We start from the raw sequence: 16,371 nt of genomic DNA, 5'->3' as shown, positions 1-16,371 counted from the left end.
TTTAGCACTTGCCATTTTAATGGGCAGAACTGTTTGGCAATTGCTATAACATACATGTGAGTATATATCATTTACACTATGTCTAAGAAGAGTCGCACAAAGGTAGAGAAGGCTGACATGGAGGCTGAAGCTATCCAAGCGTCTCATGAAGAACTGCGGATTAAATTTAACAACATCCAGACTGAATATCAGCAGGAAAAAGTCAAGGTGTGTAAACTTAAGGCTAGACAGAGTAGGTTGAGTTGAATGGTGACTAGATCATTGATATGATTAAGATTCAGTGGGACTTAAAGAAAGAACCATTTATCATATTTGTTTATTATTATTATTATTATTATTATTATTATTATTATTATTTGTATCCTGCTCTTTTCCCAGAACTGGGACTCAGAGTGGCTCAACAATATTAAAAGAATAATGCAATTAAAAACAGAAAAGAGGTGCCTTAAAAAGGAATTGAATTATTACAATATTAAAATAGATAGCTATTACAAGAATAAAATACATTTTTAAAAGATAAAACTGTTTCAAACACTTTAAAATGAAACAACATTGTAAGCCAGTCCTTTACAAACATCCCGTTTTAAAAGCCTGTCTTAACCTGCCAGCAGAAGGCCAACAAGGAGGGAGCCATTCTGGTCTCCTTGGGAATGGAGTTCCACAGTCTAGGGGCAGCCATAAAAAAGCTCTCTCTCGTGTCCCCACCAACTGTGCTTGTGATGGTGGTGGAACAGAGAGAAGGGCCTCTCCAGAAGATCTCGGTGTCCAGGATGGTTCATACAGGGAGATACGGCCTGCCAAATAGCCTGGACCCCATATAGGGCTTTATATGTTGTACTTCCACAACTAATTACAGTTGTATATTGTACGTCCATAACCAGTTTCATAATACAGTTTTGTATTATGAAAAGGAATTTCACCATACATTTGATTATGTTCTCTGTGAAGTAAATTAAGGATTAAATAACAGAGTAATTTAAATGGTCACTTTACAAAGCAAGGATAGCTGCTCTCCCAAGCCTTAATAGTGCAATTCTAACTCAGCAAGAGGGCCAACAACTGGGTGAGGCAACATTAAGACAGCTGAAACTGTGCTAAATCCAAACCTCAGTCCTTCCAGGATAGGTGTGGCTCTGGCCAACAGACTGGGACTCAGAATTTTATTGTGGAGGAGCTCCCAATGGTTTCCATGGGTTGGCAGTAACCTATAGGGCCCATGTCTCTGGGCTCAAGCAGGTTTGAATGTAGCGTTAATTCATCTCTTACCCTGCTCCACCCTTTTTTGGCTGATTTCTGAACTGACTGATCCATGGGATCAGCTGGCACAAGGGAGTTATGGCAGCATAATGGGAGTTCAGCCGGTTAAGGGCTAGTTAAGCCACTGTAAGTGCCTTACACCTCATCTAACCCTCTCCAGCTGGTCTGTCTTTGAGTTAGGATTGCACTGCTAGTTTTCTGATTTTTTGATTGATAAGTAAGTCAAAGGGACAGAAAATATTTAACTAGTTTGATCCTACTTTCTGTATAGTATATATAAATTAAATTAAGTAAAATACATAGGGTATAGAATCGTAGAATCATAGAGGTGGAAGAGACCACAAGGGCCATCCAGTCCAACCTCTGCCATGTAGGAACTCACAATCAAAGCATCCCCAACAGATGGCCAGGAACAAAGCATCCCAATAGATGGCTGAGTAGTAAAATGCATCCTCCTTGCCCATTGAAAATCATTCTGTATCTCCATATTCTGCCCTGACAATGGCTTATTGTGCTAAGTATAAACTGTATAGCAGGACAATCAAATGTTGTGGCACACACACCTCTTTTATAGAAATCCATCATTTTTATGATCTACACCAGTGGTTCCCAATGTGCAGTCCTCCACGTGTTTTGGACTTTGGCTCCCAGAATGTCTGGCTGTTGGCTAAGGTGGCTGGGCTTTCTGGGAGTTGAAGTCCAAAAACCTGTAGGACCAAAGTCTGGGAATCACTGATCTACACAATGAAAATTTTGGCATAATCTATAAAGCACAAGTTGATTTTCTTCTGATACTCTTTGTTGTGCTCCATTAGCTGATGATGGTTTGCATTGCTGAGCCCAGCTTTGATGTCTGGCATTTTTTAATCCATATATGGTAAAAGTCTTGGTTGTAAAATCTTCAGCATCACTTTACTTGCATAGATGATTAATGTTCCCTTTCTCGGAGATTTGGGATGTATATCCATTTTCCAGTCTGTAGACCATTGGTTTGTTTTCCATATTTTTTGGCAAAATGTTGTTAGAAATGAATGAATTCCACCTCTATAGCTTGAAGCAGCTTTATTGGTATGTTGTGAATTGTTAGTATTTTTTCCCCCAACTGCTTTGAGAGTCTCTCCTATTTCCGAAAATTGTGGGTTCATTACCAAAGGTTCTTCCTTGCTTGTAGGAATCTGCCATTCTTTCATCACTTTAATATAGGCCCCATACAGACTGCCAAAATAAAGCTGCTTCGGGTCACTTTGGAGGTATGCTGTTTAAATGATGCATGTGTCCTAAGAGTTCGGAAGCCGCGCCAAAGCTGTGCTCCAGTTCTTAGGACTGAATCATGGCTTTGGTGTGGCTTCTGGGCTCTTAAGAAACATTCAACATTTAAACAGCATACCTCCAAAGTGGCCCGAAGCAGTCTTATTTTGGCCTGTCTGTATGGAGCCATAGTTCTTCAGTATATTGCTACCAGTGTCTTTTTATATTGACCTAATCATACAATGCTGATCATTCAGCATTCCTATTGTTGGTCCAATTTTTGTTTTTTGCCCTGATTGTTATAATTGTTCCCTTTTCCTTGTGTACAAATCAATAATTGTGTTTAGGATTCTGACTGTATTTCTGTTACCCTTTACTGGGATGCCATTTAGATTGTATTTTGGTACTATAATTTACCAGTGCAACTTGGTACCTCAGACAGTCATTCAGAGGGGAGATGCCATCCTTGGTCGGGCTGCTTCAGTGACCAAGGATGGCATCTCCCCTCTGAATGACTGTCTGAGGTCAGTAATGGACTGGATGAAGGAAAATAGACTTAAGCTGAATCCAAATAAAATGGAGGTACTCGCTATAGGTAACCCTAATCTGGGTATGGAGATGCGTTCACCAGTCCTGGATGGGGTCACACTTCCCCTAAAGGACTGTGTTCGCAGCTTGGGGGTGCTGCTGGATTCGTCGCTCCAGCTATCACCTCAGATAGACGTGACGGCCAGGAGTGCCTGTTATCAGCTTCGGCTGATAGGCCAGCTGCGGCCCTACCTGAACCTAGAAACGATTGTACATGTTCTGGTAACCTCTCGTCTCGATTTCTGTAACACGCTCTACATGGGGCAACCCTTGTGTTACATTCGGAAGCTGCAATTGATTCAAAACATGGCAGTTAGACTGATTGTTGGAAAATCAAAATTTGACTGCATTACAACGCTTCTAAAGTCTTTATATTGGCTACCTATTAGCTTCTGAGCACAGTACAAGGTGTTGGTTATTACCTATAAAGCCCTACATGGCTTGGGTCCAGCTTACTTGAGGAAACGCCTCTTCCCATACAGTCCTTCTCACACACTCATGCCCTCTGGGAAGAATCTGTTGCAGCCAAAGAAAGCAAGATTAGTGGCAACTTCCCAGAGGACCTTTTCAGCTGCTACTCCAAATATTTGGAATGACCTGCTGGAGGAGATCCGTCACATCACATCTCTTGACGCCTTAAAAAGGTGATAAAAACTGATCTCTTCTGGCTGGCCTTCCCTGACTAACCCCCAAGAAGAACATCCAAACACCGTCCAAACAAATTCCCCTTCATAAGGCCACCTCACTCTAATTTTTATAACTTCTGTTTTTTCTTATCGTAATTAATTGTTAGTGTGGATTACATGATTTGATTATATTGTCATATTTTTGGGAGGGAGGGAAGGTTGAAGGGATGAATTGTTTGGGAAATGTTTTTATTATTGTTTTTGTAATTTGTCATTTGAATTGCTGTTACCTGCCTCGATTCTCAGAAAGGGAGAGGCGGGATACAAATAAATTCAAAAACATGGCAGTTAGACTGGTTGTTGGAAAATCAAAATTTGACTGCATTACACCGATTCTAAAGTCTTTATATTGGCTGCCTATTAGCTTCTGAGCACAGTACAAGGTGTTGGTTATTACCTATAAAGCCCGTGTGGCATCAAATCAAATCAAATTTTATTTGCATCAAGCCAAATGCCATTGCAGAACAAACATAGTCAACATAAAAGCATACTAAAAATGATATAAATAGGCATATTTCAAAAATATTTCCCTGGTACTGTAACAGATAACATTGATACAATTTAAGAAATGCATAATGAAATTACTGAATTCTTTTTTAAAATAAATTTGCATAATTTGAAACTCGGAACATGATTGTAGTCTAATTTTAATAGCAAATCTCAGAAATTTCAGTTTTAATGGTTCTCCTGGAGGAAATTCACATAATAATCAGCTGAGCACTCTGACTGAAACAGCAATAAATGGGCAATTATCTCTTCACATGAGTCTCCATACAAGGAACAATCCAACAAAATGTGGGTCACAGTTTCAGTATTTCTGTTTCTGTATATGCGATGGCTTAGCAGTTAAGATACTGGCTCTGATGATCACAAGTTTGTCAGGTTTGCAGTTTGAGATCTTGAAGGAGTGAGTTGCCATCACTAGTCCCAGCTTCTACCAAACTATCATGTAAAAGTGCAAGTAGATAAATAGGTACTGCTTTGGTATGAAAGAAACAGCATTTCGTGTGCCTCAGTGTTTAGTCACACTGGCCACATGACCACAGAGTCATCTTCAGCAACGCTGGCTCTCTCGGCATAGTAACGGAGATAAGCACCACCTCCTACATGACTAGACTATCATGCAAAAAGGGAAACCTTTACCTTTATACATTTACACAGTTCTGAAACTGAACTTAAACTCTACTGAGGGAAGCATATTCAAATGTGTACTTGAAAATACATTTTTGCTATATTTAACTTCAGATTAACAGATTTCAACCAGCTATTGTTTGAATCTGCCTGAAATAAGGGGAGCAGACTTTGGAGCTAAATGCAGCTGCCACCAGAAAGTGCATGTCAGTTGAGAAATGTGGGGTTTAAAATTGATGTTCTGGTTTCCTTAATACAGTCAGTCAGTCCTCAACTTTTGTGCAGGTTGTGGCTCAGGATACCCATCAAAGTGGGAAAACTGCATATTATATACCCTCACTGGTGTTGTTTTTTAACCTGAGAGAGCGCTTCTCTAGGCATTTCCAGAAGTTGGCCATAGAATCGTGCTGGAGGCCCTACAAATGCCTAGAGAGAACATATTCTTTTGGTTGCGTATAGGGCAGTGCCGGCAGCAAATATAGTAATTCACAAATAATCAAATCCATGAATGCTTAGGCTGCAACTGTGGAGGGGTGTCTGTACTTCAGTTCCTGTTTATTATTATGGTAGAGTTTTAAACTGTTCTAATCTAATTTGTGTTTTAATGCTACAATTAAGTTGGTATTTTAATATGTAGTTCTGCAGTTTTTACTTGAGCTTCTTTTTAATTTTGGCATGGTACAGATGGCATGCTAGGGTTATGGAACCGTGCAGCAACTGCATGGTCCCTAACCCTAGCACGTACTGGCAACGGCATAATGATGGCGCCCAGTGTACATGGGTACTGCCATTATGAAATAATGGATGCATAGCATCCGCACGTTGCGTCGCACCAGTTACGTCACGAGTGCACCACTGGCACACTGGGATGTAACTGGCACAGCAGAAAAAGAACCCACTTTTTGTGGGTTCTTTTTCCTGCGAAGCCGCACATTTTGGTGGCTGTGGCTTTCCTCTGCAGGAAAAAACGCCGCTGCCAGCCTGGACATAATCCTGGACCTAGGTTGGAATGCCCCTTGTATCCCAGAGTGGCATATAAATTAAATAAGTAAATGATATAGTTAACTATGGAGAAAATGATGTGGGAAAGGAAAAAGGGAAAATGATTTTCAGAGTGGTGATTAGGGATATGAGATGATTTATATAGGAAAGGGGTAAGTTTTTGTGAAATTGTGAGAGCATTTAGGAGGGCAGGATCAGAACAGAAGAAGGTGAAGGGAATTCAGCAGTTTTGGACCAGAGCAGCAAAGGTTGAAGGACAGAGTTGCCAAATCAGGGACAGTTTCTAGAGTGGGACAATATGGTTTTTTTTTTTTTGGGGGGGGGGGAGATGTGATGAGAAGGGGGGGTGCCAATATCTCAGACAGAAGCAGACTGAAAACAAAGCCAAGAAAACTGAAGAGCTAATGAGGGGAGCACAAATAGCAAAGTGTTGGGCAAAGAGAAAGTAGGCAACAGAGAAGAATTTCTATTCAGGATGTTAGCAGTGGGGTGGAATAATAACTAAAACAGAAACTAATTGTCTTATAGACTAATTAGGAAGCAAAATAGAAGAATTCCTTCCCTTTATTTTCTGGCCTGTTCTCTTTGGAAGCTCTTGCTGAGTTTCACTGGGAATATGTGAAGGTGAGTTAAGTACTGTATTAAATTATTTGTTATTTATGCTAGCAGGATGTAGAATACCAATGTAATATGAGCCTGTGTTAAAAAGGAGGAGAAATTATTATAATTGCTTGTGTTTTGTGTGTTGACTTAACAGTGACCCCATAAATTTCATAGAGTTTTCTTGGGCAAGGAATAGTCAGATGTAGTTTCCCCAGCTTCTTCCTTTGAAATACAGCTTGCACTACTTAGTATTCATTGATGGCCTCCCATCCAAGTACTAACCAGTTAGGATCCTACTTAGTTTCCCAGATTAGACTTGATGTGGTGCCATTAGGGTATTTGGGCCCTCGAGTAGGAGGTAAAAACTTTCATTGTATCAGGAAATCCATCCAAGGATAGAAAAGGAGATAAACAAACAAAACAAAAAAATCAAATTAGACCTGGCTACAGGAGCCCTTAGAACTAGCTCCTAGGCATGTCAACCAGGGTCTTATCCAGGCACGTGTATACATACCTTTTCTCCTTCTCCCATGTAAAACCACTTGCAACTCAATAGACAACTTTGAAGTTCTTCCCTGGCTTGTTGTCTCTTTTGATGCCTATAACCCTAGGTATGGCAAGTGGACATCTGAGAGCTAGCCAGAAATCAAGACAAGAAACTGATGTGAAGACCTTTGGTTAGATTTGCAGTCTCCTTTCTCTACAGACCTCTAGTGCTTCAAGGCATTCATATACTGCTTCAAATTGGAGTTACTGAACATGTGTCCATCTGTCTGAAATGAAAATGAAGCCTATGCCCTTTCTCATTCTCACTTAGAGTAGAGAAGTCAGAGGCCTGAATCTTATTGGTAGTCCCAACTAGAGTAAGCTATTGAATCAAAGGGAAATTATATAAGGATTGACCCACCAACTGACAAATCATAGAATCATAGAGTTGGAAGGGGTTCCATGGGCTATTGAGTTCAAACCCCCTGCAATGCACGATCTTCAGCTAAAGCATCTCCAGCATGTAGCTGTCCAGCCTCTTCATAGAAAGAGATAGGGACCCCACTACGTCTCTAGGCATTTGGTTCCATGACTGAACTGCTCTTATTATCAAAAAGTTCCATATAATGTTCAATCAAAATCTACCTTTCTGTAACTGAAAACTATTAGACCTGGCCCTGCTTTCTGTGTCAGCAAAGATTGAACCTCTACCCTCCTCTCTATGACAGCCTTTGAGGAACAGTCAGCCCTCCATATCTATACATTCTTTATCCATGGATTCAACTACCGATAGCTTGAAAATATATTTTAAAGCAAACTTTGATTTTGCTATTTTTTAAGAAGCGATATCATTGTATTTAAGAAGCGATATCATTGTATATAATAGGACTTGAGCATCACAGATTATGGTATGTATGGAGTCTTGGAACCAAACCCGTGCAGTAATATTACTGGTAAATCTTCTCTTCACCAAGCTGAATAGCCGCTTCAGTTTTTCCTCATATGTTTTGTTCTTCATACCATCCTTGTTGCCTTTCTTTGAACCTGATCCAACTTGTCTATATCCTTTTTAAACTGATTGCATCTACTCTCGTTCAGATTACCAATTGGATTTAGGTTAAAGCGATCCCATATGACTAGAGCATGGATGATACAGGAAGGTATCCAAAACTCAGAAAAGCAGCAGTAGTAGCAATGAGAGATAAAGGCAGCCACACTGCCCTTCAACAGTTGACTCTAAGGCATTTAGTTACCTGGTGTCCTCAAAGGCAATGCAAACACTGTGGGAGATGGAGTGGAAAATGGCCTGACCTCTCATGATTTTTAAGATCACTATACCTTGGCTCCAAGGATCCCTTCAAGCTGGGTATTCTGTAAGAGGCAACTCATAACTAACCTCTGGAAGGCAGGAGGTGGCTTCTTCCCCCTCTTGTTACTACATTCTCCTTGTGCCTCTGTATGCTGCCAGAACATTCTCCTTCTCTCACATAAGCTTTCTGATGTGCCAAAACTGTATAAGAACCTAGCCTAGGTGTATCATTTCTACCAAAAGTATTGCAACAGCTTTTTAAATTTTACTATATACACCACTTTGATCACTGCGGGAAAGCGGTATTGAAATAAATTTATTATTATTATTATTATTATTATTATTATTATTATTAAATTTGAATTTATATACCGTCTTTCTCCCAAAATAGGATTCTAATCTACTGCCTGTTTGTATTCCAGGTGGGTAAACTGAGAGAGAAGTTGCAAGAAGTGAAACAAGAGCGAGAACAAGTTCAGCACAAACATAAAGTCTACATATCTGAATTGAAGGCTAAACTCCATGAAGAGAAAGTCAAAGAACTCCAGGCTCTCAGGGAAATACTGATTAGACAGCATGAACAAGAAGTGGCTCGTATGATGAAAATAAAAGACAGTGAAATCCAGAGATTGCAGTCCACAGTGAATATGTTGCAAGATGGAGCAGCTGACAAAGTGAAAACTGTCTTGTTAAATGAAGCTAGGGAAGAAGCCCGGAAACTATTTGATGGCGAGCGGATAAAAATGCAGCAGGAGATACTAGAACTCAAGTCAGGGAAGAAACAGTTAGAGGAAGCCTTGAGTAACATCATGCAGGCAGATAAAATGAAGGCAGCTGACCTGCGCATTGCCTACCAATCACATCAAGATGAAATTAATAGGATAAAGCGTGAATGTGAAAAGGACATCCGCAGGCTGGTAGGTTTATTGCAATGCATACTTGACACTTTGAATATTTATAGTTGTAGCATATGATAGCCCATATTTTTAAACTGAATTAATTTTAATACTGCCATGTAAAATTATCTTTTAATAGAAAATGGGTATCCTAGGATGTGTGGTGTGTTCCATCCACTCCCAGAGGCGGGCCCTATTCCAAGATTTCTTTGCCAGGATGGAAGAGCTCCCATTACTGATATTGACTTTTGCAACAGAGCAGATTTTCTAATAGTTGCAGTAACGTTTTAGACCTGCTGATTCTGTTTTCAGTTATATTTTTCTCTTCCATTCTTTCAGCTTTCACCAGCGGAGTGAGTGAGAGTAAAGGGCATTTTAGGATGAGGTGGAAAAATTATATTTTCTTCTTCTCCTCGAATGATGAAGTGTAGAATTTCACACTAACCTGGTGTGTTCACTCCTGCAGTCCTGCAAGGCTGCTGGATGCCCTTTGTTGAGTTTCACTCTTCCTGCTCCACCCTTCAGAGACAGAGCTGTCATCTTTTATGCAATTAATAATATAACTGATAGATATAATTACTTGGTGTAGAATGATTCTCATGACTTGAATATAACAACTGAAGGAGATAACCTGTTTTTAAAAAAATAGCTGTGGAACAAAAGGAGAATGAGTGGCATTATATCTCAAAGACAAATTAAATTGTATAGACATCCACAAGAATGATCAGAGTGGACCAGCAGAGAAAAAATAAATGGAAAATAAATAAAAGCAACATTGTGGTAGGCATTTAGTGTTGTTGCTGTTGTTGACTTATGGCAACCTTATGGCACCCTATCATGGAATTTTCTTGGCAAGTTTCTTAAAGTTTCAAGTTTGCCATTGCCATCCTCTGAGGCTGAGAGAGTGTGACTTGTCCAAGGTCACCAGGTCAGTTTACATAGCTGAGCCTGATTCGAACCCTGGTCTACAGAGTCTTAGTCCAATGCTCAAACCACTATGCCATGCTGGCTCTCTGCCAACATCTACTACAGGCCACCAAACCAAGAGGTGGTAAATGATGCTTTTCTGAAGCAAATCTCGGATACATATGGATCTCTGTTTTCTCACCCCCTTTAAATTTTTATTAATGGGCTGAGAAATTAGCCACCTCCTTGGGTTAGGCATGAAAATCTTCAGATGGTTCATTTGCAAATGAACTGTGAGACAAGAATATCCATTTGAAATTCATTCTGAATGATTTTGTGTCCTCAGTACTAAGTTGAGCTCTTAAGCAACACGGGTGCAATTCACACCCTCCTTTGTTGTTGCCCTGTACTTTCAAGTCATTTCTGACTTAGGGCAACCCTAAGTCAAACCTATTGCAAGGTTTTTATGGCAAGATTTGTTTAGAGAGAGTGTGCCTTTGCCTTCCACTGAGGCTGAGAGAGTGTGACTTAGGCAAGGTCACCCAGTGGGTTTCTGACCCAGGGGACTGATGCTTTTTAGGGCCATCTTAGATCATAGGCTCCAGGGGCTGCAGAGATTTAAATTGTGTGTGTCTATGCCGTCAAGTAGCACAGCTTCCATGATCCAGATGCAGCTGACTGCAGTGCCCAGGATTTCTCAACGTTGGCTGCACCAGCTAGGGGATGCTGGGACCTGTCATCCAACAATAGCTGGAAGGCCATATGTTATGATAAAATAATATAATGCCCCAAAAACAGCTTTTTAAAAAAGAAATAGCTGTATGATTGAATGGAACATCTGTGTCTTCTATTGAGTTCAGAGAGGAATACATGGGCATGGATTTAAGTCCAGTAATCTTGTGAGGTAGGCCTCAAACTGACACTGACTGCCATAAAGCAACAATGTAAATTTAGGTTGTATCAAGGATGGGAACCTAGATCTTTCCACCTAAAGTCCAACATACTAAACATCACACTGGACTGTATTTTCTATGTGTGTTGGCTGATCCAAATAAGTTGGGCATTACAATATGAACTGGAGAGAAGGGAGATGGAGAGATAGAATTGGAAAAGTTTGTAACAATAGCTCCTACAATCCCCCACCCAGCTATGGGATATACATTCCAGAAAAGGCAGTGTTTCCAAGCTCTGACAGATAAGGAACAATACAACTGAATGGATATTTGTAGTCTCTTCTGGGAGCTACCTTTGAGGACCACAGTGTGCGTGTATTTCCTGAGCTACACAGAATGCTTCTTCAAACAGTTGATTTTGGTTTGAATGCAACACATAAGGAACTGAAATGAAAAACTGATCCCAGCTTGTCTTTACTATATTCTTAAAAACTATACCTTCCCATAAAAGATACCTTCCCCTGCCATTGTGTGACATTTTCTGTTTTAGGGATGACAAATTTGAATCCAGTCATTTGCAAAAACAACACAGAATTTCAGCATCTCATTGTCAATGTGTTTGGCTTTATTTATCATGATCTACGATGGCCCCAGAAAGCACAAAAACCCACTGGGTGACCTTAGGCAAGTCACATTCTCTCATCCTCAGAGGAAGGCAATAGTAAAGCCCCTCTGACAAATCCTGCCAAGAAAATCTTGTAGTGGGCCCTTGGTATACGCGGGGGATCCGCTCCAGACCCCCCCCCCCCGCATATACCAAAATCCGCGTATGCTCAAGTCCCATTTGTTCCCAATGGCGGCGCGTGTGCACGAGTGCTGCCATTGGGAACCAAAGTCTCTGACCTTCCCTCCCTTGCTTCCCTCCTCCCTGCTTCCCTCCTTCCCTCTTACATTCCTCTTCACCGCCTCCACGCCTTTCCTTTTGAAGAGGAGGCACGGAGCGCAGCAGCACCAGAGGCCTTCAAGGCCTCCCGCACTGTCACCCGGCTTCCTCACTGCCGCCGTGGAAGGGCCGGGTGTCGGTGTTGGGGGCCTATAGGCCTCCAACACCGGTATCCGGCCCTTCCAGGGCGGCATAGGCATTGAGGCCGGATGCCAGCGCTGGAGGTCTTGAAGGCCTCCATGGTGGCTCTGCCTCCTCGCCGCCGCTGTGGGAAAGGCCCAGTGGCGGTGCTGTTGAGGCCAAGAGGCCTCCAACACCGCCATCGGGTCCTTCTGCGGCGGCAGCGAGGAGGCTGAGGCTTGGCCTCCGCCACCACCGCCACTACCCGGCTTTTCCCGCAGTGGCAGCGAGGCCAAGCAGTCACACCGGAGGCCTTCAAGGTAAGTAAGAGGGAGGAAAGGGAGGGAGGCAGGGAGGGAAGCAAGGAGAGGAGGGGAGGAGAAGGAAGTTGTCCCCAATGGCGGCGTGCGTGCATGCGTACCGCCATTGGGGACAACTTCTCGGTTTGCCATCCGCGGATGCTCATATCCATGGATGACAAATCCGTGTATAAGAAGGGCTGACTGTAATAGGTTTGCATTAGGGTCATTAAAGTCAGAAATGAAAAGAATAAAAAGAAGTCAATTGCAACCCCTGAGCCATTACAATCACTGATATACAGGGATTATGATTTATGAGTAACATTGGTACAAAAAACATTACCAAAGAAAGATTCTGTATGGCGTGGTATAGGAGGTGGTCAAGGGGGAGTGACACTATGGAGTATATCACACAGAGCTTTTTGGAGATTTTGCAGCTCAGATCCAACGTGAGTGCAGGTCCAATGATGCAGATTCATGTCCTAACGTAAATGTGTTATCAGATGAGATTCATTTCTGTGGGAGCTCCTTCCGTGGCGCTTCCGCAGTGATTCCAAAGTGACCCCTCATTTTGGTGAATTCACAGAATTCACATTCAAGCTCACTTCGATTTCACTCCAAATTGGTCTGGTGTGGAATGCAGCTTTGTTTCCCTCCCGGTACACCCTCCCAAACCTCCAAAGAGACAAATTTCCTATGATGCTGCACTGCAATTTCCCCCCAATTGCTTCCGTTGCTCAGAAGGGTAGATGACAGGGATGGAGGGAATGAACAGGAGGCTGGGGGGAGAGATGGGAGCAACGGAAGGGGCCATCAGAGGCTGGGGGGAGCAACAAACTCCAGCTCCCAGAATTCCATAGCCTCGAGCCAAGGACCCCACAACAAACTCCAACCCCAGAATTCCATAGCACTGACCCAGGGCAGTGAAAGCGGAGTTAAACTGGAGGCAACTGTTAAAAAGGGAAGGAGAGTGGATTGGATTCAGGGAGGTGGTACTTTAGGGAGCATGGAGAATAACTATAATAATTATAATTTAAAAAAAACAATTTTAATAATAATAATAATAATAATAATAATAATAATAATTTATTTTAATAAGTAGTTTGCTGAGGCACCAGAGCTCTCTGGCAGAGTAGGCTCAATGTCTCAGGACACTACATTTCCCAGAATTCCATAGCACTGAGCCAGAACAGTTAAAATGGAGTCAAACTGGATTATTTCCCAGTGCAGATGCAACCTAAGAGAAAGCAACTGTTATAAAAGGAAGGAGAGTAGATTGGATTCAGGGAGGTGGTATTTTAGGGAGCATGGAGAATAATTATAATAATTATAATTTAAAAATTGTTTTTAAAATAATAATAATAATAATAATAATAATAATAATAATAATAATTTATTTTAAAAATAATAATAATACAAATAATAATAAGTTATTAGTTTGCTGAGCCACCAGAGCTCTCTGGCAAAGAAGGTTCAATGTTTCACAACACTACATTTCCCAAAATTCCATAGCGCTGAGCCAGAACAGTTAAAGTGGAGTTAAACCGGATTATCTCTCCAGTGCAGATGCAACCTAAGAGAAGGCAACTGTTACAAAAGGAAGGAGAGTAGATTGGATTCAGGGAGGTGGTACTTTACATGGAGAATAAGGGATAAGAGAATAATACAATCCACCAAAATGGGTCTCCTTCAGATCCAAAGGATTTACTTCTAAGTAAACCTGCAGCTTCTACACTGATTATTTTGCAGTGAATAATAATAATAATAATTCCTTAATAATAATAAATGGATGGGGGTGCTGACATGGAAGATAGATATAGATGTGGCTGAAATGGATGAGGAGAATAACAGGAAAATAGATGTAGATATAGCTGAAATAGATGAGGAGAATGACAGGAAGAGAGATGTAAATGTGGCTGAAATGGATAGGGGCTGGAGGACCCGTTTGAATTTGGCTGCCAGGGATGGGAAAATAGAAGGGAGTCATTCACATGAGGCTGTAATTCACGTGAAAGTGGAACCAGGCTCCCTTCTTCCCCCCGGAAGTGCAAAGGTTCAGGATGTGTTCAGACCCCCACTGAGCACGCACAACCGTCCAAATTCGAATCAAGTTGAATCTGCATGGTATGTCCTGGTGTGGTAATACAATGTACACTCAAGCTTTGCTTGAATCCACATCACGTGACTTGCTTGGAATCGAACTGACTCTGCTTCTCCCTCGATTCGGAAGGGCAATGGAAAGGCAACAGGTGTGGTAAAACATCACGTTTTAAAGTGAATTTGCATTGCTAGACAGGAGTGACTCCGGATCTGGTGTGAAAAAAATCACTTTTTGCATTGCTAGAACAGGAGTGACTGCGGATCTGAGCTGCAGACCCTCCACGTGTGATAAGGGCCTGTGACTTACAGCACCAGGTGACATCAACCCTAGTGATACCACTGGCAGAGAACAGATCTTGAGTGTGAAGTCAAAGGCTTTCATGGCCGGCATCCAGTTTTTTATAGGTTTTTCGGGCTATGTGGCCATGTTCTAGAAGAGTTTATTCCTAGGAATAAACTCTTCTAAAACATGGCCACATAGCCCGAAAAACCCACAAAAACCTATAGATCTTGAATTACTAGGCTCAAATTACAAGAGAGATTTTAAACAAGTTTTAAAAAGAAGCTGTTCAACAGTGGAAAAGGTAAACTTCAAAGGTGATGGCATTTCTATTATAGGTTCATGGATACTGGATGGCCATTTACCAAGATATTCATTCTAGAAGTGAATTTCCTGTTTGGCAGGTGATTACACAGAACAGCAAAGTTGATTTTGCAAGCTGCAATTTTTTCATATGGAAGTGTGAATAAAGTTACAACTTAAAGTTTTGTAATGGCAATCATAACTATATCAAACACAACACATTTTTAGGTTAAATCATAGCAGCAATACTTTGCCAACTTGGATCCAGAGGATCAGTTTGTATTACAGTTGAGTTGGTGTTTTAGTAAGGGCTCAGAGATTCAGTAAGGTTTAAACTGTACTATTGACTACATTTACAGGGAAATTACAAAAGGAGATTGCTTTAGCAATTTTGGTCTAAATGGCACAGTGCTCCCTTCCCTTAGATGGGGAACCGTTCCAGACCCACCTACCCCGCGTAACAGGAAAATCGCATATGCTCACCTTTCACTAGATTCTTCTGGTAAAAGCCGCGGAAGTGAAGCCTGCATATGGCATTGGTTCACTGTATTATGAGTCCCAACTAGAGTAAATCCATTGAAATCAACTGCTTTGGGGGAAGTGAACACTTAGTGAAATTCTTCTGATTCAGTGGGTCTGTTCTGGTTTCCTATGCATTTTATAGGACCCCACCCCACCCCATTTTTTAACATAAGGCTTTTTGTGCTCTTTAACATACAAATCAATTTAATTATTGATTACAATGTATAGAACCAGTGAATTGGTCAAACATGTACTGCATATAGAATGTAATAATCACTTGCTATCTGGTTGTTTCTATGTAGACTTAGAATTTCTAATATTTTGATAACTCTGACGTGCCCTGATCCCATAGTCAGGGATTTAGGATAATTTTTTTTGTTCCGTATATGCATAGATATGGAACACTATTGTATATGTGGGGAGTGGTTTAGCTAATATTAGCTAATTAAGTAGAATGGAGCAGGCATAAAAAACTTCAGATACAGGGTAGGTTAGAAATATTTTAATAAATAACCCAGGTTCAAGTAATTTATTGTTTTAAGTTTAACAGTGAAACCCAAGGCATATTCACTCAGGTTCTTAGTTCACTTTGAGCTTACTCCCAAGTTAAGTGTGCATAGATTGTTTCAGTATATATATAGAATAAAGAAGTTCAAGTGTACAATCATGTAAATAATCATGGCATGTGAGATACTGGGAATGATCAAATTCAGGATTTTTTTTAACAGACACAGGATTAACTTTATATCATGCAGTTGTACATCTGGATAACATAATACCATATATCCTCAACTATAAG

At 41.0% G+C, this 16,371-nt stretch overlaps 1 protein-coding gene across 7 annotated transcripts in view; it reads left to right on the top strand.

Annotated features, from left to right (window-relative positions):
• LOC149280649 (janus kinase and microtubule-interacting protein 1-like) overlaps positions 1–16,371 on the top strand; it is a 66,526-nt gene that overhangs the window by 1,460 nt on the left and 48,695 nt on the right. For all 7 annotated transcript variants that reach the window (XR_016278136.1, XM_089500212.1, XM_089500207.1 and 4 more), the window contains exons 2-3: positions 6–207; positions 8,733–9,227. Coding sequence is in view for 6 of the 7 variants with exons in the window: in XM_089500212.1 (XP_089356338.1) it covers positions 79–207; positions 8,733–9,227 (624 nt within the window). In the remaining variant the exon portion in view is untranslated. The remainder of the gene's footprint in view (positions 1–5; positions 208–8,732; positions 9,228–16,371) is intronic.

The sequence above is a fragment of the Sceloporus occidentalis genome, unplaced genomic scaffold, assembly GCF_023333645.1.
Source record: "Sceloporus occidentalis isolate IW3139 unplaced genomic scaffold, rSceOcc1.0.p SCAF_150, whole genome shotgun sequence".
Taxonomy (NCBI): domain Eukaryota; kingdom Metazoa; phylum Chordata; class Lepidosauria; order Squamata; family Phrynosomatidae; genus Sceloporus; species Sceloporus occidentalis.
Note: the sequence above shows the minus strand (reverse complement) of the source record. Positions and strands in the feature narration are given on the sequence as shown.